This window comes from Eublepharis macularius, chromosome 7, assembly GCF_028583425.1.
Source record: "Eublepharis macularius isolate TG4126 chromosome 7, MPM_Emac_v1.0, whole genome shotgun sequence".
NCBI classification, from domain to species: Eukaryota; Metazoa; Chordata; class Lepidosauria; order Squamata; family Eublepharidae; genus Eublepharis; species Eublepharis macularius.
In genome coordinates, this window is record NC_072796.1 from 95782847 (window position 1) to 95809623 (window position 26777).

Genomic DNA, 26777 nt, shown 5'->3' on the forward strand with positions numbered 1-26777 from the left:
ATGCCAGGGACAATTAGAAGGCGGCTGGTGCTTGTGGCACTGTTGCTTTGGGTCCCCTAAGAGTGCTCTGGTGACTGTCCTAAGAAGAGTTACTCCAGTCTAAACCCATTGATTTCAAAGGGCTTAGTTTGGAGTAACTCTTCTTAGGATTGCACTGTGAAGGTGTAGCTGATGCTAACACAGGTGCCAATTGAAATGGAAAGTTCTCTGTGCTCCCAGAGGCTGATTAGAAAGGAAGTAACTTTGGCAGCATGGTCTAGTTTAGGTTGCCTTAAATTTGGCTGGCTTCCAGAGCAGATATGCCACTCATCTGTCTGAGATGTGAAAGCGTCTTTGTTGCTGTAGCCATGGAGCTGCCATTAGGCCATTCTGGGAGGCCTCTTCTATCTTGGAGCCTTTTTCCAAACATCCTGGGAATATATGGGTCTCAGCTCAGAATTCATTTACTCTTCATCTCTAAACTTTGAGAAATAAACATAGGGATATTTTTGAGAGTCTCGCGCATGTCCTTACCTCTGCAGGCAGTTTGGCTGTCTGTCATGTGGGATCAGGCTTCCAGTTCAGAGTGCAGACGAGGTGAACGTTCACTTTTTTTTTTACAAAATGCCCACTGGTCTGACTTCTCCTGAAAAGACACAACCCTCTGCTAGAGATATTTTCTTTCACTGATATGTGCAGGCTAGATAATGTGCAATTGCAATGCAATGGTAATACCAAACCAGTTTCCCAACCCGAGGGTCAGGGGGCCCCAGAAGTGGGTTGCAAAGCCTCTGGAAGTGGGTCACACAGGCCAGCTGTCCCTCATGCTGGCTTCTGCCCTTTTACTGTCTAGTTCAGACATGCCCTCTGGCTACCTTCTTATCTCTAGTTTTTAAACCTTTAATTCTCTTGTGGAATTACAGGTAATTTTAAAATTAGCCATAGTTTCTGGAGAGTTTTAATTTGATTACTGATTACACAGCAATTACATCAAATGTTCACCATAAGAAGGTGATTAAAATACATTAACCCCCTCAAATATATTTGTAAACAATTTATACTGCCCCAAGAGTTCAGTTATTATGGGGCTGCAGATTAACAAGCAAAGGCTAAAGTGAGAATGCTGGTTTAAGATTGAAAATAAAACTGTTTGAGGGTCAAATCAGACACATGCTGAGAATTCTGTGTTTGGAATTCCCAGATATTTTTAAACCTCCTTTTCAAGTATGTGGATGCCAATTCAGATAGGAACTAGGGAAAGGGGATGTTCAGCCTCCCTTTCTGCCTGTGACCCAAGCAGGCTAAACCCTGTTTCCCCCACAGCTTTGTTTTATCAGTTTGGAATGCATTCCCTGTCTCATCTTACTACTTGTCTGCACCATAGGGTTGCCAGATGGGATCCAGAATCATACCAGACCCAGGAGAGGCAGGGGGAGGAATGGCACTAACCTTTTAAAATATATATATATATGCACATGCATGCTCCTGTGCAATGTGATGATGTTACTAATGGAAGTGATCTGCCAACCATCCTTCCAGGTGGAGTTGTGCCAGGTCCCCTTACCCTCCTGGCAGGAGGGGGGAACCCAGCACTCACCTTCTGGATTCTCTTGTGCATGCACAAAGCACACACGTGCTCCTGGCATGGCATGATCGATCACTTCCAGGAGTGACATCATTGTGCAGGCCCAGGGAGCACTCTTGCACTTTGCGCAGGGCTGATTCTTAAAGAATTCCAGTGCGAAGCACAGGAGAACTACTGGGGCCTGCACAATGACATCACTCCTGGGAGTGACATCATTGCACTGAGCGTACCCTGGAAGGCCTGTTCCCCTGCCTTTTCCCCCACCAGCCAGGTGAGTGGAGGCAGAGGTGGAGGGTGGGAGCAGGGGATCCCTTACAACCACTGGGGGACCTGCAACCCTACTTCTGGTCACCTTGGGGCTGGCTGGCCAATCTTGGGTGGTGCTGTGCAGCCACAGGAGGCTGGCTGGGCTCCAGGGCTAGTTGGCCAATCCCACCAGCACTGCACAGCTGCAGGCCAATTGGGCACCTGGGCTGACTGACCACTTTCCTGGCCTAGTGGCACTGGCACACAGCTGCAGCAGGCTGGGCAGCTGGGCAACAGAGCAAGGGAAGTAGGAGGAGAGGGGCTAAGTGTCCAGTATTTGGGGAACATTTTCCACAGACATTTCCCCCCAAATACTGGACCGTCTAGGTGAAAACAGGGCATCAGGCAACCCTAAACATATACTACAAACAGAATTAAGGGTACTAAACGTATTTTTAAAACTCCAGAATGTGTGCTAACATACTGCTAACACAGTATACTGTAAATACTATTTATTTAGCACATTTTTACTCTGCCTTTTCTTCAAGAAGCTCAGGGCAGTGACCATCAGTCTCTACTTGTCCATTTTCCAATCACAAGAGTCCTGTGGAACAGGTTAAGCTAAGAGAGTCCCAAAAGCACCTTGTTAGTTTTATAGCAGATTCAAAGCTTGGTCTTCTAGATCCTAGTACAACACTTTAATCATCACACCACACAGGTTCTAGAATAGATAATGTACATTTCATGTGTTTGTTTGTTTGTTTATATACAAAATTTCTCTTCTCCCCAGGGTTCCCAAGGTAGCTATCAAATTAAAAATATACATAATAAAATATACATAATAAAAACACAGTAAAACCATTTAAGCCAAACAAAGGGGTGTATAAAATATTAACTCTCCCTGTGAAGGCTGTCCACCATCCTGTTTTAAATGTGTATCAATACACTGTTGTTTTAATGTAGATGAATTTTAATTGTATTTTAATATGTTGTTATCCGTCCTGAGCCCACTTGCAAGGAGGGCGGAATAGAAATGTGAAATAAATAAATAAACACATCATTGAAACAATTAATAACAAAGCTAAAGCACACATACAAAAAACTTAAAAACAGTAATGAAAACACAGGGCAGGAAAGAGGCGTCAGTGAGGTAAGACCAGACAAAACAAAAAAAGTCTTCATCCACTTGTGGAAGATGGCAACAGATGGGGACAGACGTGTCTCCCTGGGGAGAGAATTCAGGAGCTATGGTGCCGCAACTGAGCAGGCCCTCTCCTGGGTTGCCATCCATCTAATCTCAAAAGGTGAGGGAACCCAAAGCAGGGTCTCAGAAGATGGCAGTAGTACTTGGGTATGTTCATAAGAGAGTAGGCAGTCCTTCATATATGTTGGTCCAAAAACTATATGGCTTTAAGACCAACACCAGCACTTTGAACAAGGCTAGAAACAGATTGTGAGCCATTATAGATGGGCCAAGACTGGAGTGATATGGTTCCTATAGGGCTGCCATCCCCCTGCCTGGGTTTTTGATTTTGTGGTCTGTTTTGTTTTTGCAGCAGGACTTGTTAACTGTTTAATGAAAAACACATTTCTATGATGCATGCCTGGCCCCGAGATGTATATGAAATAATCAGCCATGCTGTTTGTTCATGTTATGTGACTCAGGAGTCAGGATGCTGTACACATTATACACAGTTTTTAAAAAATACCCTCCGCTCCACAATCTACAAATATGCTCCAACATAGCAGCTGCCTTTTCCGGGCCTATTATGAAGAATGAGAATAATACAGTGACAAAATTGGCACATACTCTTCATTTAAATTGTGATAGTGTTCTACTTCTGCCTAATGTTTTTCTGCAGCCTAAAAATAATTTTTATTATGATGCTCTTTATAATATGTTCCTTTCATGTTCCTTTCTCCTTTTCTAAACTAAGCAAGCCACCTCCTTTCCATCTCTGTTCATTGTGTAGGTTCTCCATCCTAGCACTATTGCTACTTGCTTACACTCTATGAATGCTTTTGATTATGAAACTATTCTATTTCTCAGGATAATTACATCAACAATGGGACCATATCTATGATCACGGCATGAAATTATTACCAGGGAAGTGTCATTGGTGACAATATTGTTACTGTGTTTCAGCAGAATTATCATTGTCTCTGACAAAAGATGAACATTGGAAAAGGTAATACAAAAGAGCAAATCAAATTGACAATTTGGAGCAACTTCCCTATAAGAAAGAATTAAACAATTTGAAACTTTTTGGGTTAACAAAAAGACTATTAAAGAAGGGGTCTATAAATCATAAATGGTGTGAAAATAATGGATAGGAAGAATTTTTCCCCCTCTGACACAGCCAATGAAACTGTCTGTCGGGACAACAGAGTGTTCTTCATACAACACTAATAAACTTACAGAATTGACTTGCACTTTTTCTCTGGTTTTAATTATCTTCCCCTACCCCTCAATTCTTTTAATTTCAAAGTGGCTAGAATCCTTTAAACCTAATAACACATATGGATCTAGATAAAGTGTCACATGGAATGCATCTTCCAATCCTAATTTTCTCCTCCCACACCGGGATACTGCAAACAATTAGAGCCAATCCCCACCCCCGCCCCCGCCCCCGGTCTATTTCTTTTTTCTTTTTCTTTTTTAAATTAACATCCAATTTTCTTCAACATTCCATGTCTATAAGAGAAAAACAAACTAGGGTTGCCAACTCTGGGTTGGGAAATTGCTGGGACTGGAGGCACAGAGGCTAAGGAGGGCAGGGACCTTAGTGATATATAATGCTATCAAGTTCACACTCCAAAGCAGCTGTTTTACCCAGGAGACTGAGGGCCAAGCTACATGTGATCAAGTGGAGTTCAAGTGGAGTGCAAGCGAACAGGAAGGAATACATGTGAGGGCCAAGCTAGAAGTGATGAATTACACTTGAATGGCAAGTGTGTTTCTCCCTGTTCACTTGCCCTCCACTTGCCGTTCAAGTGTCATTTGTCACTTGTAGTTTGGCTCTCACATGTATTCCTCCCTGTTCACTTGTGCTCCACTTGCACTCTACTCGATCTAGTAGAATGCAAGTGGAGCACAAGTGAACAGGGAGGAATACATGTGAGTCTGTTCACTTGCCATTCCAGTGTAATTCGTCACTTCTAGCTTGGCCCTATGTCTGTTCACTAGCCGTTCAAGTGTCATTTGTCACTTGTAGCTTGGCCCTCATCTCTGTAGTTTGGAGATAGTTGTAATTATGGGAGATCTTTAGCTTCCACCTAGGGCCAAGCTTTCCACTTGCGCTCCACTTGATCACATAGTGATCCTAATCCTAGTGATCAAGTGGATAGTGATCAAGTAGAGTGCAAGTGGAGCGCAAGTGAACAGGGAGGAATACATGTGACTCTGTTCACTTGCTGTTCAAGTGTCATTTGTCACTTGTAGCTTGGCCCCTAAAGGTAGGCCGCTCTGAAACAATCCTCATTCCTTCCTGGACTACTTTTGTGGGCAGATCTTTTTTCAAACTAGTATTTTTCAATATACACAGAGTCGCTGAGTGACTTGTTTATGGGTAACTGCTCTGTGTGCCCCTTCGTTTCAGGTAAGAACAAGGCTTTTCTGTTGTGGCACCAAAACTCTTGCTCTCTCTGCAGATATCTATGTGGTGTCAAAACCAATGGGCAAATCCACACGCCCTCGGAGCGTCCAGGCGTTGTGCTACATGTTCGCTAAACACCCGGAAGAATAGCGTCTTTCTAGCACTATACTTCCGGGTGTTTAGCAAACATGTAGCGCAATGCCAGGATGCGCCAAGGGCATGTGGATTTGCCCATTGTCTTTTAGGCAATAAAAGACATTTGTACTTTTAAAAGCCTTTTCTTATGTTGTCATCCTGGGCTTTTTTTAAATTGCTTCTGTTGATTCTTTTGTTACTGCTGCTACTATTACTAAACTATTGTCCTGTTCTGTCTCTGCTGACTTTGCTGGTATCTTATTTAAATTTGCTGCTTTCACCACCACAATTATTAGTGTCCTGATTTGTGCTTTTACTGAATTTCTCTGCTGCCAATACCTATTATTAGACTAATAAAATTTGTTTATACCCCATCATTCTCCCCAGTGGGAACCCAAAGCAGCTTATCATAGAATCATAGAGTTGGAAGGGGCCATACAGACCATCTAGTCCAACCCCCTGCCCAGTGCAGGATCAGCCTAAAGCATCCCTGACAAATATTCATCCAGCCTCTTCTTGAAAACTGCCAGTGAGGGGGAGCTCACCACCTCCCTAGGCAGCTGATTCCACTTTTGAACTACTCTGACCGTGAAAAAGTTTTTCCTAATATCCAGCTGGTACCTTTGTGCATATAATTTAAGCCCATTGCTTCGCGTCCTACCCTCTGCTGCCAACTGGAACTGCTCCTTGCCCTCCTCCAAATGACAGCCTGTCAAATATTTAAAGAGAGCAATCATGTCCCCCCTCAACCTCCGCTTCTCCAAACTAAACATTCCCAAGGCCCTTAGCCTTTCATCGTAGGGCTTAGTCTCCAGACCCCTGATCATCAGCTTAAATCATTCTCTTCTCCTTACAACAACCCTGTGAGGCAGATTAGGTTGAGAATGTGTGATGGGCCCAGGTTCACCCAGCAAGCTTTCACGGCAGGGCAGAGTTCTAACTTGTTTCTTGCAGGTATTAGTCTGACACCCTGACCACTACACCACACTGTAATTGTTTTAATGGATGTAGTAAACTGGCTTTGAAATATTTTTAATGAGACGTGAGTTTTAGAAAATAATAATGATATCAGGTGTACATTAATATACATTAAACGTATGGGGAAAACCGCTATGCAAAAATACCACCTGTTACATACCATTGAGACCCAAGTCTTGTGTTCACGTTTTCCTGGGCAGCAGCTTCTCCATAGTCTTTCCCTTCATAAATTCCGTTCTATTTCTTCCTTCTGAGCCTGCTGCTGGTTGTCTGCCTTTTCCTGCACTGTAATCTCTGGCGCCATTTTAGGTTCATGTTGTAGTTAAACTGGGGACTGGGGATTGAAGATTAGGAAATCATTATTCACCAGTGGCTTTAATAATTTTAATTCATTTTATTAAACGATACGTTGAGTAACCAGTTACAAAGGAGATGGGGTACTTTTGTTGACTTTTTATCTGATGCATTATATACAATTAATTTTTAGTTTTGTTAAACTTATTTATTTATTTAACACAGTCTGCTCCCCCCTTCTGTTAGTAGCCCTGTTTTACGTGGGACTTGTGGGTTTTGATCAAAATTAGACACACATCTGAGTTAGTGCTGACTTTTCTGAGAGAGAATAGCTGTTGCTTGCTCAGTAGCTCTCGATAACTTGGAAACCATTTTCTGTGTATGCAGTGGGCCAAATATAGTTCCACTATTCTGTTACTGGAATGGCAGAAGTGTAATTTAAACCTGCCACGCAACCATGGAAACTACACTGAGGAAGGTGGCACTGTGGCACTGAGGAAGGTAAGATTTAAGCCCTATCCATATTTTTTCTCCTTATAGAAATGGACCCCTAACACCTAGCTAGCAAATAAAAAAGTACCAGTGGCACATTTTTTATCAAAAATGGCACAAAGGGGAGAGTTACAGTGTAATCCAAACATAGCCAGGTATCTTTCTGCTCTTAAAGAAGCCTGTGGAGACCATGGCTGAGTGATGGGGAATAGAATTCTGGAGAGTCACATCCTTCTACATCCATTGAAGTATATGGGCTTAGCTCTGTTTAGGATCCCCCCTCCCCTCCATTGCTGCCATGGCCTCCGACATGGGTTTTTAAGACCCAAAAAATATTTTGGAAACTCTAACCGTCTTATTTCATTTTAAAACTAATACAACCTGCAGTCAGGTGGCCTTTTTTCCTGTCTTGAAAAATTCTTGTTCTCTCCCGCCTTCCCTATTTTCTTAACATCTATTTATTTATTTTTATTTATGTCATTTATAGTCCGCCTTTCTCATTGAGACTCAAGGCAGATTACATAGTGTGAGATTAGTACAATTAGTAACAAGGACATTTCTGTACAGTGTCAAGGACATTTCCATAAACAATGTCATAGGATTTTATAAAGACATAGCATTAGCAAGGATCCAATACAGAAAGCGGAACTACAAGTGACAAAAGGCACAGGTTGGACACTTGTCAGCTTCCCTCAAGTTTTGATGGGAAATGTAGGCAGCTAGGCGGAATGTTGGACAAGTGACAGTTGAAAAGTCCATTGGACAGCAGTCAGAGAGCCAAGCTGCAAGACTAGGATGCCTACAGTTCCCATCAAAACTTGAGGGAAGCTGACAAGTGTCCAACCTGTGCCTTTTGTCACTTGTAGTTCCACTCAGAGTTGAAGAATTGCTGAAACAGTACATAATAAGTTCTAGGACTGACATTGGATAACATGAAGCACAGGTAGTATGTAGCAACAGATAATATGCAAGGCAACTTAGTGGTGAAGTCTATGGTACCAAACTCATTAGCAAAGCATCTGAGACCCCCTCCCTCCAATACTTCCCTCCTGAGTACCCTTCTATCTGAGTAAAAAGCCTTTTTGAATAATTCAGTTTTGCATTGTTTGTGGAAAGCCAGGAGGGTGTGGGCTCTCCTAACCTCCTGAGGCAGGCCGTTCCACAGGGTAGGGGCCACCACAGAGAAAGCCTGTGTGCAGGCTGCTGTTGATTTCACCCATGTGCAGGCTGGCACCTGCAAGAGACCCTGTTCAGATGAGTGAAGCTGCCGTGGATGGACATAGGGAGGGAGGCGGTCCCGTAGGTATGCTGGGCCAAGGCCGTGAAGAGCTTTGTATGTAATAACCAATACCTTGAATTGAGCGTGGTAACTGATAGGTAACTCATAGCCCCATGGCGCAGAGTGGTAAGCTGCAGTATTGCAGCCCAAGCTCTGCTCACGACCTGAGTTCGATCCTGGTGGAAGCCAGGTTCAGATAGCTGGCTCAAGGTTGACTCAGCCTTCCATCCTTCCGAGGTTGGTAAAATGAGTACCCAGTTTCCTGGGGGTAAAGTGTAGATGACTGGGGAAGGCAATGGCAAACCACCCCGTAAAAAGTCTGCCAAGAAAACGTCGTGATGCGACATCCCCCCATGGGTCAGTAATGACTCGGTGCTTGCTACCTTTACCTTTTTTAACTGATAGGTAGCCAATGGAGTGACTGTAGGATGGATGTTCATGCTCCTTTTTGCTCCTGCTAACAGTTGAGATGCAGCATTTTGCACCAATTGGAGCCTCCTAGTTAACTTAGAAGGGAGAACAATGTATAGTGCATTACAACAGTCAAGTTTTGATGTTACCATAACATAGATCCAGGTGGCCAGGTTGGCCGTGTCAATATAAGAAGCCATCTTCCAGGCTAGAGTGAGATTGTAATAAGCATTTTTTTGCAGCTGCCTTAACTTGTTTTTCTAGTAATAGTGCCGGATCCAGTATAACCCTAGGTTGTTAGCTGAGTCTGCAAGGGTCAGACGAACTCCATCGAAAGTGGGGAGTACGTCACCTTGCGACGGGTCGGCTATAATCTCTGCGGCAATTTTGGGGCCAATTCGGCTGGCATAAGACCTACATACCCAAGCTTCGATCGGGGAGGGAAGTCGAGAGGAGAATTTAAGATCGAAACAGCGATTACAACCCGAGAAAGTTGAAGAGAAGGTAAAGATCGCTATCTCTTGAAACGGGACAGATTGACAAAAACAGAGAGGAAAGAAAGTAGATTTTTAAACTGCGACAGACTAGTGAAAAGGAGGTGAAGACTCGGCAGGAGTTGTATTTTAAAAGAGACTAAGTTTAAAGAAGTTATTACAAAAATCGGACTATTGTTTTGAATACCTGTGGTTTTGGAGCTGTGGGAAAAAGACACCATCGCGAGACCTGCTGTGGGAAGACGGGAGACAGGAAGTGCGTAACAACAATAGAGTGGCTGGAGGGAAGCGGCCCTTGCCAAGGGACAGGAAGTGGGGAATCGCCATTTTTGAAAGTGGAAGGGTCGTGGCTTCAGCGGAAGAGGAAGTAGGCCATCTTGGATTATAATAACATAGAGAAACCATAGAGAAAAGACGCCCGACATTTTGGATATAAAAAATTAATTTTGGCAAAGATTGGGACATTTGAAAAAAAGGAAAACGTTTAATTATACGCCACGGAGCTGAGGAAGAGAGCAGATTCGTGGGAGCGAGCTAAAGCAAGCCCCACGATGTCGAAAAAAGAGTGGCAATCGGCAATAGAAAATTTGGACAAAAAACTTATAGACATGATGAAAGAACTTAAGGACACGAAATTGGAGCTTATTAAAGAGGTCAAAGAAGTTACACAGACAGTAAAGTCGGAGCTGTCAGAAGTGAAAAAAGGCGTGGAAACGATTAGCAGTGAATTACAAGGAACGAAACAGAGAGTCAAAACAGTAGAAGACGCGATGGAGAATTTAATAGAAACGCAACAAACAGAGATGAGATTGGTAAAGGGGAGGATGTCAGTTGCAGAAACTAAACACATGGAGAAGCAGCTTCGTTTTCGTGGTCTGCCAGAAGTTGAAGGGAAGTCAGCGCAAGAACAGATGACTGAGGTGTTGGCTGAATACCTGGGGAAGGAGGAGGAGGAAATTGTGGCTATCCTAGATGTGGCGTATCGTGTGAACTCGAGAATTGCAACCCAGAGGAAACTACCAAGGGATGTGATCGTGCAGTTTACAACTAGAAATATGAAAGAGAGGATTGTGACAAAACAATTTCAAGATCCATTGGAGATTGATGGCAAGACAATTATCATAATGAAGGAATTGCCCAGATCAGTGTTACTGGACAGGAAAAAATATAGAGTGTTAATTCAGACTTTGAAGGACATGAACATTAGGTACAGATGGGAGTTACCGGAAGGAGTGTCCTTTGAGTTTGGAGGGGCAAAAAAGCGTATCAGATCTGAGCGGGAAATGGAGAGATTTATTAAGGACAATGAAAAAGACTTACCAACAAAACCATGAATATGGAGTGTAAAGTATTATCTTGGAATGTAAATGGACTAAACTCACCGAATAAGAGAAAAAATATTTTTCATTGGCTACTAAAACAAAAATGTGATATTGTTTGTTTGCAGGAGACCCATATTAGAAAACAGGATGTAAAATATTTAAAATCTGGAAAATTGGGCAAAGAATTTGTAGCGGCTTCCAACAAGAAAAAAAGAGGAGTGGTGTTGTATATAAAAGAGGAGCTGCAGCCAAAATTTGTTATGAGAGATGTGGAAGCTAGATTTGTAGCAGTGGAATGTAATTGGAACTTAAAGAGAGTGTTGGTAGTCGGACTTTATGCACCTAACGGTGCAAAGGAAAGCTTCTTTGAGGACTTAAGGAAGCACCTAGACGATCTTGTATATGGTTGTTGTGGGTTTTCCGGGCTGTATTGCCGTGGTCTTGGCATTGTAGTTCCTGACGTTTCGCCAGCAGCTGTGGCTGGCATCTTCAGAGGTGTAGCACCAAAAGACAGAGATCTCTCAGTGTCACAGTGTGGAAAAGATGTAGGTCATTTGTATCTACTCAGGAGGGGTGGGGTTGAGCTGAGTCATCCTGTAAGAGTTTCCCAGGGTGTGGAATGCTAATGGCGGGAGGCTTCACTGTATCCTGAGAAGGTTCTTTTGCATATGGATTGGTACTTGATGTGCTAATCTTCTCTGCAGCACATCAAGTACCAATCCATATGCAAAAGAACCTTCTCAGGATACAGTGAAGCCTCCCGCCATTAGCATTCCACACCCTGGGAAACTCTTACAGGATGACTCAGCTCAACCCCACCCCTCCTGAGTAGATACAAATGACCTACATCTTTTCCACACTGTGACACTGAGAGATCTCTGTCTTTTGGTGCTACACCTCTGAAGATGCCAGCCACAGCTGCTGGCGAAACGTCAGGAACTACAATGCCAAGACCACGGCAATACAGCCCGGAAAACCCACAACAACCATCGTTCTCCGGCCGTGAAAGCCTTCGATCTTGTATATGACCAGATAATTCTTGCTGGAGATTTCAATGGAGTGACAGATTTGGAACTAGACAAAAAGACTACAAAAGCACAAAAGAAAAGAGGACTATTGCCAAAGCTTTTTTTTGAGTTGATTCAACAAGAGACTCTCGAAGACGTATGGAGGAGAGAATATCCTAAAACCAGACAGTTTACTTTTTATTCTGCAAGGCATCTTACATTATCAAGAATTGATATGATCTGGGCCTCAAAGGACTTAGCGTTATGGACTAAGGAGGTAGAAATAATGCCGATGGTAGGCTCAGATCACAACCCAATTATGTGGAAATTTGGAAAAAGGAGAAAAAGGAAAGCCTGGAGAATAAATGAGGACTTGTTACAGGAAAGTGAGAATATGGAAACATTGAGAAGAGAGACTAAGTTTTTTATACAATACAACGTGAATAAAGAAGTACCAACCAGTAAAGTTTGGGACGCGTATAAGGCGGTTGTAAGGGGCATACTAATGGACTTAAATGGTAGAGCAAGGAAAAAGAAAGAGGAGAAAAGACAAGAGATTGAGGAGAAAATAAAGGCCAAAGAAGTACAGTTAAAAAAGAGACCAGGGAAAAAGAAAATACATCAGGAAATTAAAATTCTTCAAGAACAGTTAACAGCAATGAGTAATAAAGAATTGGAGTGGAACCTTAAAAGACTGAATCAAAAAGCTTTTGAGGGTGCTAATAAACCTGGGAAATATTTGGCATGGCAATTAAAGAAGAAAAGGGAAAAGAAAATAATAAATAAAATTTGTGAAGAAAACAAAACGTATTTGGAGCAGACTACCATTAGCAGAGCCTTTTATAAATTTTACGCTAAGCTGTATAATAAAAAAGAAGTAAACAAAGAATCAATAGCATCATATTTGGAGAAAACCAAACTTCCAGAGATCTCGGAAGCTTGGAGAAATAAGTTGAACAGTGAAGTAACTGACGAGGAAATAAGTATGGCAATACATTCCGCAAATCTAGGAAAGGCGCCAGGGCCAGATGGACTTACGGCTAAATTTTATAAGACAATGGCCAACGAACTGGCACCATTCCTAAAAGAGGTGATGAATGGAGTTTTTAGGGATCAAAGAATTCCAGACACTTGGAGCGAAGCGAATATATCATTGATCCCAAAAGAGGGCCAAGATCTGACTAGCGTGAAAAATTACAGGCCTATATCATTACTTAACAATGATTATAAAATTTTTGCAAAGATATTGGCGGAGAGACTGAAGGGGTGGCTCTCGGAAGTTATAGAGGAAGAACAAGCAGGTTTTTTGCCGGACAGACAAATAAGAGACAATTTAAGGACAGTGATCAATGCTATTGAATACTATGACAAGCGTTGCGATAAAGAGGTTGGTTTCTTCTTTGTAGACGCTGAAAAAGCGTTTGACAATTTAAACTGGGATTTTTTGTTTGCCACTATGGAAAAGCTACAATTGGGAGAAAGATTCATCAGAGCAATTAAAGAAATATATAGGGACCAGACTGCAGCAATTGTAGTGAATGATGAACTGACCAAGAAATTGACGATTAGTAAAGGAACAAGACAAGGTTGCCCGTTATCTCCATTGTTGTTCATATTAGTATTGGAGATTCTGATGATACAAATACGACAAGACGAGGAAATACGAGGAATAAAAATAAAGGACTATTCATACAAGGTTAGAGCATTTGCAGATGACATAATGTTAATTGTAGAAGATCCATTGGAGAACATGCCAAAAGTGATAGATAAGATTAAGGAGTTTGGTGACTTGGCAGGTTTCTTCATTAATAAAAAGAAGTCAAAGATACTATGTAAAAACATGACTAAGCAGAAACAACAATTGTTAATGGAAACAACGGACTGTGAAGTAACTAGTAAGGTGAAATATTTGGGAGTTGAGCTGACTGCAAAAAATATAGATTTGTTCAAGAATAATTATGAAAAATTATGGACTCAGATAGAGAGAGACTTGATCAAATGGAATAGACTGAATTTGTCATGGTTGGGCAGGATTGCAGCAGTTAAGATGAATGTGTTACCAAGAGTAATGTTTTTGTTACAGACAATACCAATCATCAGAGACTCTAAACAATTTGAAAAATGGCAGAGGAAAATATCAGATTTTGTTTGGGCAGGCAAGAAGCCTCGAGTGAAAGTAAAAGTTCTACAAGATGCAAAGGAGAGAGGCGGAATGCAACTGCCCAATCTGAGACTTTACCATGATGCAATCTGCCTAGTTTGGCTAAAAGAGTGGATGACATTAAAGAATAAGAAACTATTAGCCCTAGAGGGATATAAAAAATTTTTTGGATGGCACGCATACCTATGGCATGACAAAGTAAAGGTCAACTCGATGTTCCTGCATCATTTTGTAAGGAGAAGTCTATATACAATCTGGAAGAAGTACAGAACTTACCTACAAGAAGGAACCCCCTTGTGGGTGGTTCCATATGAGGTGATAGATCCGAGAGCTGTGGATAATGAACAACAATGTTTAACGTACAAAGAAATAACTAAGATTGAAGTATCTAAACTTAGAATAAAGACGCAAGAGGAACTATCACCTAACTATGATTGGTTCCAGTATAGACAGATTAGAGACTTATACAACTCGGACTTTGCAAAAGGGGGCATACGAACAGAGAACTCGGAACTAGAGCAGACCCTTCTTAAAGAAGACAAGAAAAGAATATCCAAGGTATACCAAGTACTGTTGAAATGGTATACTGAGGATGAGATAGTTAAAACACAGATGGTGAAATGGGCTATAAATTTCAATAAAGAAATAACAATGGAGGCATGGGAATACTTGTGGAAAACTACAATGAAGACAACGACATGCATTAATATTAAAGAGAATATTTTCAAAATGATCTATCGTTGGTACATGACACCAAAGAAGATTGCGCTAGGGAACTTGAATACTTCTAATAAATGCTGGAAATGTAAGAAACATGAGGGCTCCCTCTATCATATGTGGTGGTCGTGTGAGGTAGCTAGGCAGTTCTGGGGGGAAATAATAAGAGAAATGAGTGAAATTTTACAGTTTCAAATAAATAAGAACCCAGAACTCCTGCTGCTAAACTTGGGAATGGAGGGAATTCCAGCCCATCATAGGACGTTGATTTTTTATATGACTGCAGCAGCTAGACTTTTGTATGCGCAGAAATGGAAAGTACAAGAAGTGCCAACTATTGAAGATTGGATCTACAAATTGCTGTATATGGCTGAAATGGACAAGATGACAAGAAAACTGAGAGATCTGGACTCAGGGCAGTTTAACACAGACTGGGAGAAGCTGAAACAATATCTGGAGAAGAAATGGGAGGTGGGAGGAAAACTGTGGCAGTTTGAGAACTACTGAAGTATAATAAAAGTATAAAAGAGAGGGGTGACTTTACCGGGGGAGGAAGAGAAATGTGAATTTATAAGCAGTTAGATTAATTGATTGAGATATATATAGATATGTATAGGTTAACTGATAGAACATTGATAGAGAATAATTAATGATAAGGTTTAAACATGAGGATTGAGTAAATAACAATATTTTCTTTCTTTGATAAGATTTATATGCACCAAACTGAATGTACAGAAGAGTTAAATTGATTGATTATGCGAGGAGTTATATAGAATTACCATAAAAAGTTGAAATGAGTAATATATAGAGAACAAATCAAATTGTTTGATTTAAATGTGGGAAATTTTTATGGTTTATGATATATAGGTTTATATAGAAATATTCAAAACTGGAAAATGGGATAAATTGTTTATCTAAAGACGTATAGTTTGGGTGTATAATAAGTAAAGGAGTTAAAGATGTACTGCTTAATATAATGGAGAATGTATATCTGTTTTAGACAGAGGAATTTAATAGAAGTAAGGGAAAAGGGACAGAGGGTGGGAAAGCTGTTGGAAGTCAACAAAAGGGGGGGAAAGGGAGGGGGTTAGAAACGAAAAATTAGGGGAAAATTGACTGTAATGTAAAAATAAAAATGTTCTAACCCAATAAAAAATTTTTCAAAAAAAAAAAAAGAAAGTGGGGAGTACAATGTCTTTCAAGATCTCTGCCTTCTCAACAAGCAGCACTTCAGTCTTGTCTGTGTTCAATTTTAATTTGTTTTTTTTTTCAGCCATTTCACCACAACTGTCAGGCAGAGATCTAAGTTTTCTATTGCATCCTGTGGGGACCTGAATAGCGAGATAACAACTCTGGAGAACACAAAATCTTGTTCCCCATTTCAATGACACTTCTGTTAGTCCTAATAAAAGGAAATATATTAATGCACAAGAGTAACTTATAGTAAAACACATTATGAGCCTTTTTTGGTGCCAGTTTATTATTGCTTCAGTTCATATAGACAAAGATATAAAAATGAAAAAAAACAGAATACATTACTAGAGAATAAAGTACATGGCTTTAGTGCTTCCTTACCTAACTCTAATCCTTGCTTGCAAATTTATATTCTTGAGAATGGACCAAATTCTGGCCATTTACTTAATTATCCATCCTTTTGATAAGCTCTCACCTACTTGGATGAGAATGCTAAAAATCACTTTAATTTTTGCCCTCATTTCAAGACAAGGCACAAATTATTTTTTTTTATTCTACTCCCTTTTTCACAGATGTTCACAGGAACAGAATTTAGATAAGATAGTTGTGACTGCATTTCAAGTCGATCTTTTAAAAACCAGACTGCCGTGTTACTCTTCTATAAACTGCTTTAAAGAGCTGATAATTGCATTTACCCTGTTTTCAAAACCCAGTGGAAAATTGTCATTGTGTATGAACCTTTTCTTTGTATAATATCAATTCTTTAGTATTATAATTGCTGCAATTAATTTTTTATTTGGTAACCTGCACTGATGTGCAAATTATTCAGAAGAGCTACTGACTATATTCTCACATGTATTTACATTCACAATCAAAGCTTTTGTGCCATTAAACTAACAAGGACTCGTTTGCATAAAAAAGCGTTAATTCAAACTGCTTTGGCCTACAATATCTAGGAAAGGGCTGGATGTGGGGATCCCCCACTCCCACTCTCCACCCCACCTCCACCATCCCTCACCTGGATGGCGGGGCAGGGGGGAGAGATGTGGGGGAATAGGCATCTTGTTTTTCCCCCAGGATAGGAACAGTGACCTGATCAAGAGTGACATCATTGGGCTGCCTGGGAGCACTCTTGCATTTTGTGCTCTTGCGCAAAGACTTCTTAAAAGGTGAGTACCAGTTCCCCCCTCCCACTAGGAGGGTAAGGGAATCTAGCAACTCTAGCAGGGTGTGGCATTAGCTACAGGCATCTTTGCAACTTCAGCCAAAAGACAATTTAACAGACAGTTGTATGGAAGATATGAATGCTTTAGACAGAGGCACATGTTCCTCATTGTCCATGTCAGGGAGCTGCCAGTGCTCCATTCCACTTGGCCTGTAAGACAGAGATGTTCCATATGGTGGTTGTGGTGGGTGGACTGTCCATCCAGTCTCCTGCCATAGGGGGACATATGCCCCCCTAGTTTTGCTGCTATTGTCAAATGGCCACCCTGCCCCATGGGCTTTGTTGATGTTGGAGAGTCATTGCAAACGTGAACTGCTGTTTTAATGATTATTTATTGACATTTTATTGTTATACTAGTATGTTTTATCCCTGTGCTTTGGTTGTAATCTGCTCCGAGCCCGCTTGTGGGGTGAGTGGATGATAAATCCAATAAATAAATGAAAATAAATAAAAGTATTTCTTATCTGTTTTCTTTGTGATATATAATACAAACAGTGAGTGACAGGAAGTCTAGCTGAGCCCAGAAGATGGCCATTGACTCAGCTGATCTGGCCACCTGGATCCAGGTAATGGTAACTTCAACAATAGACTACTGCAATATCCTCTGCATAGGTCTTCCCTTGAAATCAAATCAGACAGTCAGGTTGGTACAGAATAGCACAGCTTGCTTATTATTGGAAGTTAGGGGGAGCATGCATATTGCATCCATTGTGCAGTCATTGGCTGCCCATCAGTTACTGAGCTCAGTTCAAGGTATGGGCTATCACATACAATGCCTTTCATGGCCTTAGACCCTCTTACATGCAAGACCACCTCTTAGGTGTGCCATCACCAGGTTGGGAAATTGAAGGATTGGGAATAGAGTCTGGGAAGGGTGGAGTTTTGAGAGGACAGAGACCTCAGCAGAGTATAACATATAGTCCACCCTCCAAACCTGCCATTTTCTCCAGGGGAACTAATCTCTGTAGTCTGGAGATCAACTGCAATTCTGGGAGATCTCCAGGCCCCAGATGCAGATTGGCAACCCTACCACCTCCCCACTTGTGCCCCACCAAGACAACTTTGCTTATCTGAGTGGGGCCTTCTGAAAGTGTCACCCTGTTCTTAATCAGTGTAGTCTGTTTATAGGTTTCTTCCTAACAAAACTGTTGGGAGTTTTTAGGTCTTTTATGGTATGGGGATAATAGATTCCAGGATCAATCTTTCTTCTGAAAACTGGAGACATTAGAACTCAAACCCAGTACACACTCCTTCAGTTCTAGATATGTGGTTAGGCATGGCTACTAGCAGCCAGGGAAATGAATTCACCATACGATAACAGGCATTGCCCCCCCACAGTCGGAAGAAAGAGGCAGACAGAGTATTTGGAACTAAGGGCCGCTTTATTAAACATAACAATAACATTAAACTGCGGCAAGGCCAACTGCGGTGCAGGTCAAGCCACGGGGTCCAACCAGTACCTCCGCCTTGACCTGCCTGGGCGAGCCCCGCTGCCCCGGGCTTGAGCCATTCGAAGAATGGCCTAGACCCGGCCGGCCAGGCAAAGGGTTCCCCCTCAAGATCCTAAAGCCTCAGCCATACAGCATGAGGAAAGGACTTGCACCCGGGGTTCCCAGTAGGCGGTCTAGCCAGGTGGTGGCAGCCATGAAGCATGCCATCCTTCCTGACAGACCCCTTTCCCCACCTATGGGGAATTGCCAAAGGGGGTGCTCACCGGCCCGCTCCCTACTCCCCGACTATCTCCTGCCAGGACACCTACACAGCGCCACCCAAAAGCAGCCTCTCGTCCTGCTACAATACAAGGTAGGCGAAAAACCCAAACCCATATGGCCAATTCAGGAATGGGAAAAAATTCCTACCTGGCTCAACAGCAGCCGGCTAATCCTGCACTGCAACAGGGCGAGGCGGGTGGGCCGATCGCGTGGAAGGGACTGCTGCTGGAGGGCGGAGACGCCTGCTAAGGCTCCTGTCTCCGCCCACCAGCCAAGGACCCGGATGCCCGGGAAAAGTCTGCCTCTCCTCCATCCGTGGGAGCAAAACCAGCACCCAGCTAAGCTGCAAAGCAGCAGCTGGGTAAGTGCTGTATTGCCCCCCCACAGTCGGAAGAAAGAGGCAGACACAGTATTTGGAACTAAGGGCCGCTTTATTAAACATAACAATAACATTAAACTGCGGCAAGGCCAACTGCGGTGCAGGTCAAGCCACGGGGTCCAACCAGTACCTCCGCCTTGACCTGCCTGGGCGAGCCCCGCTGCCCCGGGCTTGAGCCATTCGAAGAATGGCCTAGACCCGGCCGGCCAGGCAAAGGGTTCCCCCTCAAGATCCTAAAGCCTCAGCCATACAGCATGAGGAAAGGACTTGCACCCGGGGTTCCCAGTAGGCGGTCTAGCCAGGTGGTGGCAGCCATGAAGCATGCCATCCTTCCTGACAGACCCCTTTCCCCACCTATGGGGAATTGCCAAAGGGGGTGCTCACCGGCCCGCTCCCTACTCCCCGACTATCTCCTGCCAACGCGGATGGCCAAGCCTCTGCTTAGGCCCCCGCGCCCCACAGGTGGCCTAGCGCCAACCTGAGGCCTAGCCGCAGATCATCTAAGAAGATATCATTACCTGCCGCCGACAGGTGAACCCCGTCAGACCTATAAAGGTTGGCAGAAGCGGCCCGAATCCTGGGGTGCGGAAGAAAAATCCCCAACCCCTCGGCTAAAGCCTTCTGAATGGCCCTATTGGCCCGGCGCAAGGCCCGCGCCATGCCCCGAGGCTCGAGGGTCTCTCTCCATACCCTTCGAGGGAGCATTGCGGACCAAAATATGTATGTACGCGGCCAACGTGCCTTGATCACCCGGAAGTCGGCAATCACTTGCGCCGAAAGGGCCCGACCTTTCAAAAGGCCAAGGTCATTGCCACCCAAATGAATTAAAACAACATGCGGGGGAGGACCCCGCCTTCCCCTGAACAAAAGCGGCAACAACCCTGCCCATCGAAGCCCCCGTCGGCCGCACCATTCAATGACGGCACCGTCGCTCAGCCCGAGCTGAGATCCAATCGGTGATTTTCTGGCATGCGCTGCGGCCCAGAACACCATACTGTGTCCCACAACAAGGATCCGCTTCCGATCTGGACGCCCTGCCACACCTAAAGAAAATAATCAGTCAGTAGACAGTCCACACACCGGCAACGGACGCACATATGATCGATAGGCAGAAGAACGCCATCTGCCCAACCTTCGAATCGTGTCAGAAGAATACCCCATTACAGCTGCAGTAGAGGCGGCCCCAATCCGGAAGGAATGGGTGCCAAACCTAACTCCCTCTAGACCCAAACGCTTTAAGGCCCTACTGGTTACAGACCAGAATTGATAGCGTGTCAATGGGGAAAGATCCTCATGACGAAACAGCACCCCCGGGGCGCTGCCCCGCACGTCTAAATAGCGCCGCAGAGCCTTCACAGGGCATAAACCTTTTTCACTACAGGGGCCCAAAACAATAACCGACCCCCTGCCCAACTGATCTGTCTTAGAACGCCTAACCTTAATAGAAACCTGGCCATCAGGAAAGGAGAGATCCTGTGCCTGAAGGGCCCGGCCAGGATCACCAAGCCGAGACTGGACCACCAGCTCCCCCACCCTCAGAGCACCAAAAAAGGCAGTAAGGGAGGCCGCGTGAAAGAGCCGTACTTCAAACTGTGAAGCACAGACCAGTCCCCAAACAGCTCGAAGACCCCTAAGAATCGAAGGGGAAATAGGCTGACGCTTATCTCTGGAAACAGAAAGCTCCCTGGCCCAACCCTCGAGCATTTTCCTTAAACGGAAATCGCCAGTGAAATCAGCGAATCCGCGGGCCTTACTAATGAAAGCAAATGCGGCAAGCTGCCCTCTAATGGACCTGACCGCCATACCGCGCTCACGCTGCTCAACGCAAAAATGCAACAGGTGTTCAACTGGAATGGGCCAGCGTTCCTGTAACCCCACCCGGGCCCGAAAGTCCTGCAACTGTCCTACCGCACGTCCATACGATTTTCGCGTGCTGGGGGCAATGGCCAACAGAATAGCTCTGTTCACTTCAGATTCCCAAGCCGCCACACCTCTGGGGGGACTCTGCAGGGAAACCTGTCGGCGTCGGGGGCTAGCTGGTGAAAACGGTCCATCTGTTGGCGAGACAAGGCATCTGCCAGACCGTTGTCCACGCCAGGGACATGCCTGGCCCTAAACAGAATGTTGAGCCGAAGGCACCTCAGCGTAAATGCCCTAACTAAACACATAACCCTGGCCGATTTGGAGGTAAGGGAATTAACAACTTGAACCACTGCCATGTTATCGCACCAGAAGTGCACAACATGGTTTGATAGTTCTGGACCCCATAAAAAAACCGCAACCAGAATGGGAAAAAACTCAAGGAACGTGAGATCCCTGCCTAGACCCATGGCCAGCCATTCACGTGGCCAACGGTCGGCACACCAGTGGCCCCTAAAGTAAACTCCAAAACCTATGGTGCCTGCATCATCTGAAGAAACCTGTAAACCATCGCCCACCAGGAGGTCATCCCTCCAAAAAGTGACGCCGTTAAAAGACCCCAAAAACTCGTACCAAGTCTCGATATCCGCCTGCATGCCCCTGTTAATCCGGAGCCGGTGGTGAGGCGCATGGAGCAACGCCATTGCATCACACATCCTGCGCAAAAAGGGGCGCCCGGGAGCAACAGCCCTGCATGCGAAATTCAAATACCCCACGAGCTGCTGCAACTCCAGCAAAGAAACCTTCCTTTTGCCCCTAATGTCCTGCAAGCGCTCCCTAAGCTTGACCACCTTGTCCTCCGGCAGACGGAAAGTCTGGTGGACAGTGTCAATCTCAATGCCCAAAAAGGTTAATACCTGGGCAGGGCCTTCAGTTTTCTCCTCCGCTAGAGGAACACCCAATTCCTTCGCGAGAGCTTGAAAACCAGCTAAGAGCCTGGCGCATTGGGCGGTACCTAACGGCCCAACGAATAAAAAATCATCAAGGTAATGCGCCGTGTCGCGGCAATGAAGCCGCCGACGCAACTCCCACTCTAAAAACGAACTAAAACGCTCAAAGGCAGAGCATGATATTGAGCAACCCATAGGAAGGGAACGATCCATGTAGTATCCCCCCTCAAAATAAAACCCCAGCAATTCAAAATCATCCGGGTGCACAGGGAGAAGGCGGAATGCTGACTTAATGTCGCATTTCGCCATCTCAGCTCCACACCCACACCGGCGCACAACCGTGACCGCCTGGTCAAAAGAGGTGTAACGCACGGAACAAAGATCCCCGGGGATGAAATCATTCACCGAAGCTCCCTTAGGAAAGGACAGATGGTGAATTAAACGAAATTCACCCGCGGCCTTTTTGGGGACTACCCCCAACGGAGAAACCCTAAGGCACTGTACAGGGGGTGTGGGAAACGGGCCTAGGACTCGGCCTTCAGCACATTCCCTCCTGATTTTCTCACGAACAACGTCCTCCATGCCGACCACAGAACGTAAGTTGTCGGACATGAAGGGGGCCCTAACCCCTTGAAACGGTATTCTGAAACCAAACTGAAAACCTTCAAACAAATATAAGGCATCCTGACGCCTAGGGTAACTTTCCAATAAGTTCTCAAGCACTCTCACCCTTACCGGGCTGGGGCCCTTTACTAGGAAACTGGTGGGATCCACCACCGCCTGGCTTCCGGCCGCCTCCCCCAGGCTTGGGTTTTGGACAGGAAGAGTAAGGGTGGGGGCCCGAGCAAGAAGGGCATTCATGCCTATACTTGCACGACCTGCGGTTACACACTCCCTTGGACGTAAAGTCCCAGCAGAGCAACCGGGGTTGAACCGACTACCCCGCCTGAGAGCGGGTCAATGACGCCGCCTGAGGGCGATGTATCAAATGGCCGCTGTCGGCCCTGTCACCCGCATTTGGCTTAGCAGGGGACATGACCTGCAGCCATAGTTGCTGGTGGATTTGGTCCCAAGGCAACTGAGGGTGGAGTGCAGCGCGCATCCTAAACTCTTCGTCGTACTGCAACCATGCAGCACCAACGAAGTCCGTGTACCCGCGGTAAATAATATTCAGGTACTGGAATAAGGCCACGGCCCGTAAAGGCTGGGCCCTGCCAAGAACCCCCGCGTAAATAAGAAAACCCGGCAACCAGTTGTGCCAGTTGCGGTCCACTTTCCTCCGCTTAATCTTTTCTTTATCCCGATCGTCCAAGTCCTCCTTGTCCTTCTTCTCCAGATCCCTGAAGAGAAGGCTGAAGACATCGACATATTCCCCTTTGACTATCTTGTCCCTTGTCGCCTGGGTGAGATGATCACCCAATGGAAGCGCCGTGTCGCCAAAGGGCAAAGCGCGGTAAGGAACCATTCCATAAGGAGACATACCATAAGGAGGGAACCCCCAAGAAGGATAAGTTGTAAACTGACCCGTAGCTGAGTGGGCACCAATTTGCTGCCCCTCACCAACCCCCCACGACAGTTGAGGATACCCCCCCACAGCCGTGGGGGCACCAACCGGGGGTAACCCAGGCCATCCCAGATAACCTGCTGCAGGCTGAATGGGTGCATTCTGTGTGTGTGAAGGTGTAGCAAGACCTGGGGACCCGGAGGCAGCGGCCTGACCCCAGGGCCCCCATGGCCATGTGCATGCCTGAACAGGCAGGGGGGACTTACCCTCCACACCGGCAGGCTGTACGGCCACAGCCACCTGCTCCCCTTCACCTAGATCGCCCGATTCCACCGCAGCCACAGCAGGATCCTCTGACGGTTCGGCTTCCATCTCCTGACTGGGTCCAGCTCCAGCCGCTCCAGCTGCAGACTCAAGGGCAGAAATCCGTTTTAAGACCTCCATCCGAAAAGCTGACTTGGAGGCAGCTCTAACCGGCCTAGAGCGCTTCTGCGCTTCTACAGCACCAGGATCACCACCCTTAGCTTTCTCCAAAGCCTCAAGGCGTTTCAGGATTTCAAAATGGAAATTTTCTTCCCCCTCATCATCAGAAGAAGAAACGGCCACAGGAACCCGTTTAGAAGGCTGTCTCTTAGCAGGCTGCTTGCCCTTGGAAGGGCCCTTGCCTTTCTTGGAGGCCATCAGAAAAACTGTAAATGGGCAAAACTGCACCAAGGCCGGAGCACCAAGTGCCCTAACGAGCCGTGACACAGCCCCAACAAAGGTTGCAATATTCCAAATGGAACAGAATTAGTAGGGCCTAAATGAACCAGCCTGCTACAACCCCAGAGACCAGGGCTCAAATTGGCCAAAGAAGAGGAATCCTGTCCCTCCCAACACCCCACAGCCAAGAACCCCAGGAAGCCGATCCACCAAAAATGGGGGGGGGAGGAGGGGGGGGGAAATGCGCCGCAGATGCGGACACAGTTAAAATGGCGGCCGGGCCTACCACGAAAATGGCACCCAGAGAGGGCCAAAAGAAGAGCCCGGGCAACGCCGCCAACGCGGCGAACCACCCAAAGCCCGCCGGGGCCGCGACGGCCGAAAGCAAGCCGAGCCGCCCAAGAACCCAGGAAGCCGCAAACGCGGCGCAAACCGTGCCGCCGCGACAAGCGGCGGCCGACGATGTGAAGGCCCCCGAAGGAGACGGGCGCAGGGACTCGCCGCCGCTAAGCCGCCGCTCTCCTCGCCGAAGGCCGATCCACCGTCGTCGCCCCCTCCACGGATCGCTGGGAGCGTGCGAAACGCGTCCTTCCCAGCCGATCGCGTGGAAGGGACTGCTGCTGGAGGGCGGAGACGCCTGCTAAGGCTCCTGTCTCCGCCCACCAGCCAAGGACCCGGATGCCCGGGAAAAGTCTGCCTCTCCTCCATCCGTGGGAGCAAAACCAGCACCCAGCTAAGCTGCAAAGCAGCAGCTGGGTAAGTGCTGTATTCTGCTGTTTCACTTATTCCCAAACTGAGTGCTATCATTGAAAGAGTGTTATAGTAGGAAGATCAACTTACCTGTTGCTTTTAGGGTTGCTAGATCCAGACTGAGAGAAGGCTACTAACCTTTTAAAGTCTTGCATACAAAAGAATTCTGCAGTCACCAAAGCAATCTGAGGATAAAAGCAGAACCTTTGCTCCTTCTGTGAAATGCACATGGCATGAAAGGCATATAGTCCAATGGAGTTCAATGGGAATTTTATGCTGCTAAGTGTGTTTAGGTATGTAGCTTTAAAGATTTATGAGCCCTCCCAGGGTCTAACCAGACTGTATTTCATTCTTGTTGCATTTGCGTTCTATGCTGAAGGGCAGTGGATTACCCTGTATAAAATCATCTGTGGGGGGAATTGCTTTTCAGAATCTCTGATTAAAGCACATCACTGTCTAGTGTGATACAGCTTTAAATGTGTCTGCAAAGAGACAAAATCTATCTTCAATTAACTAGTCACACATCTTCATAAAAAAGAGGAGTCTCTGCAGTCATAAGGCATCCTGTGCTTGTTTAAAAGTTATTTTTCCATGATTTTCTGAAGAAAGGAAAATATCTTAATACTCTTTAACCAGGTTAGAGGATCAGTGGGTGTATTCATGCAGCTGCTTCCAATCTGCTTCTCACAGATCTTTTACTTCGACATGTATTGCAATAGGCCTGTGCGTTTTCGGAGCATTGTGCTACTTTTGCCACAAAGAAAGGACAGTTCAAGGGGTCACATCTAGCACAGTTTGCCTCTGGAGGTCAGAAAATGCTTTGGGGGAAGCCATTCGTGGAATTCTCTGCACTAAACTGACAAAATGGACAAAATGGACAGCTTGGTGCAAAAAATATCTAAAATATTTATTTATTTAACTACACGTGCTAATACTTTCTCTTTTGATCCAGTCTTACTAGTCCACAATCCAGAAAGTGTGAGAGTTTTCTGTGAGGATTTCACTGTGAGGAAATTTAATAAAAAGTTATACAGATGAGCCCCCCACCCCCAGTCTTTGTAAAAAAACAAACCTGAATCTGCTTGTCTATCAACAGAGTGAGGTTCAAGAATGTAACAGGTGAAGCTTTCCCCACTATTTAACTCCATGCCAAGAAAAGCTTCACCTGATGCAATTCTGTGTTAAGGTGTTGTGAAAGATGCAGGAGAACAGACAGAAATAAATGACAATCCTGTTACATTGGGATGAGAAGTGCTATTCTGTTAATCTACTGCTCATAGCTATGTTTTAAGACAGGCTAAAGGCTGGTAAGTAGCCTTGGCTTGCGGCAAGACATTGTCTGAAATCTGGATATAAGAAGTTACGGCCTAGATCTCTGTGGGAAAGAAAATAACTCTAAAGCTCTCGTTGCCAAAGTTGTGTGGTTTGAGGCTCTCCAGTCAGTCATTAAATAATAAATATATGCTACCAAAGGTTATAAGGTTGCAATCCTACACCCACTTATATGAGTGTAAACTCCATTAACTTGGAGGCTCAAGATGTGTAGAATTGTTCCTAAGGATACTGTCTGGAACTAAAATATTTACAACTGGAGGGCACTGGATCTCAGGTCCATCACATCTTCAGCTGTGCTCTATCACTACCAGTCTCATCTTCTAAAATCTTCCAGGGCCCTAGGAAATTAGTTGTGGAGGTCAATTGATTATACTCTTGCCTGTTGTCAAAATATTCGAGTTCACATTGTTGATGAATCCTGTGTCACTGAAAATACCTGTATCACTGAAAATTGTTCATCTATGATCAAT

General features: G+C 45.0%; 1 protein-coding gene across 1 annotated transcript in view; it reads right to left on the reverse strand.

Moving 5' to 3' along the window:
- Window positions 1–24201, reverse strand: part of LOC129333956 (uncharacterized) — a 57828-nt gene extending 33627 nt beyond the window's left edge. Inside the window, exons 1-2 of the mRNA XM_054985886.1 lie at window positions 23787–24201; window positions 19725–20249 (exon numbers count right to left, since the gene is read on the reverse strand). Of these exons, the coding sequence (XP_054841861.1) occupies window positions 19725–20249; window positions 23787–24201 (940 nt within the window). The remainder of the gene's footprint in view (window positions 1–19724; window positions 20250–23786) is intronic.
- Window positions 24202–26777: the final 2576 nt, after the last annotated feature.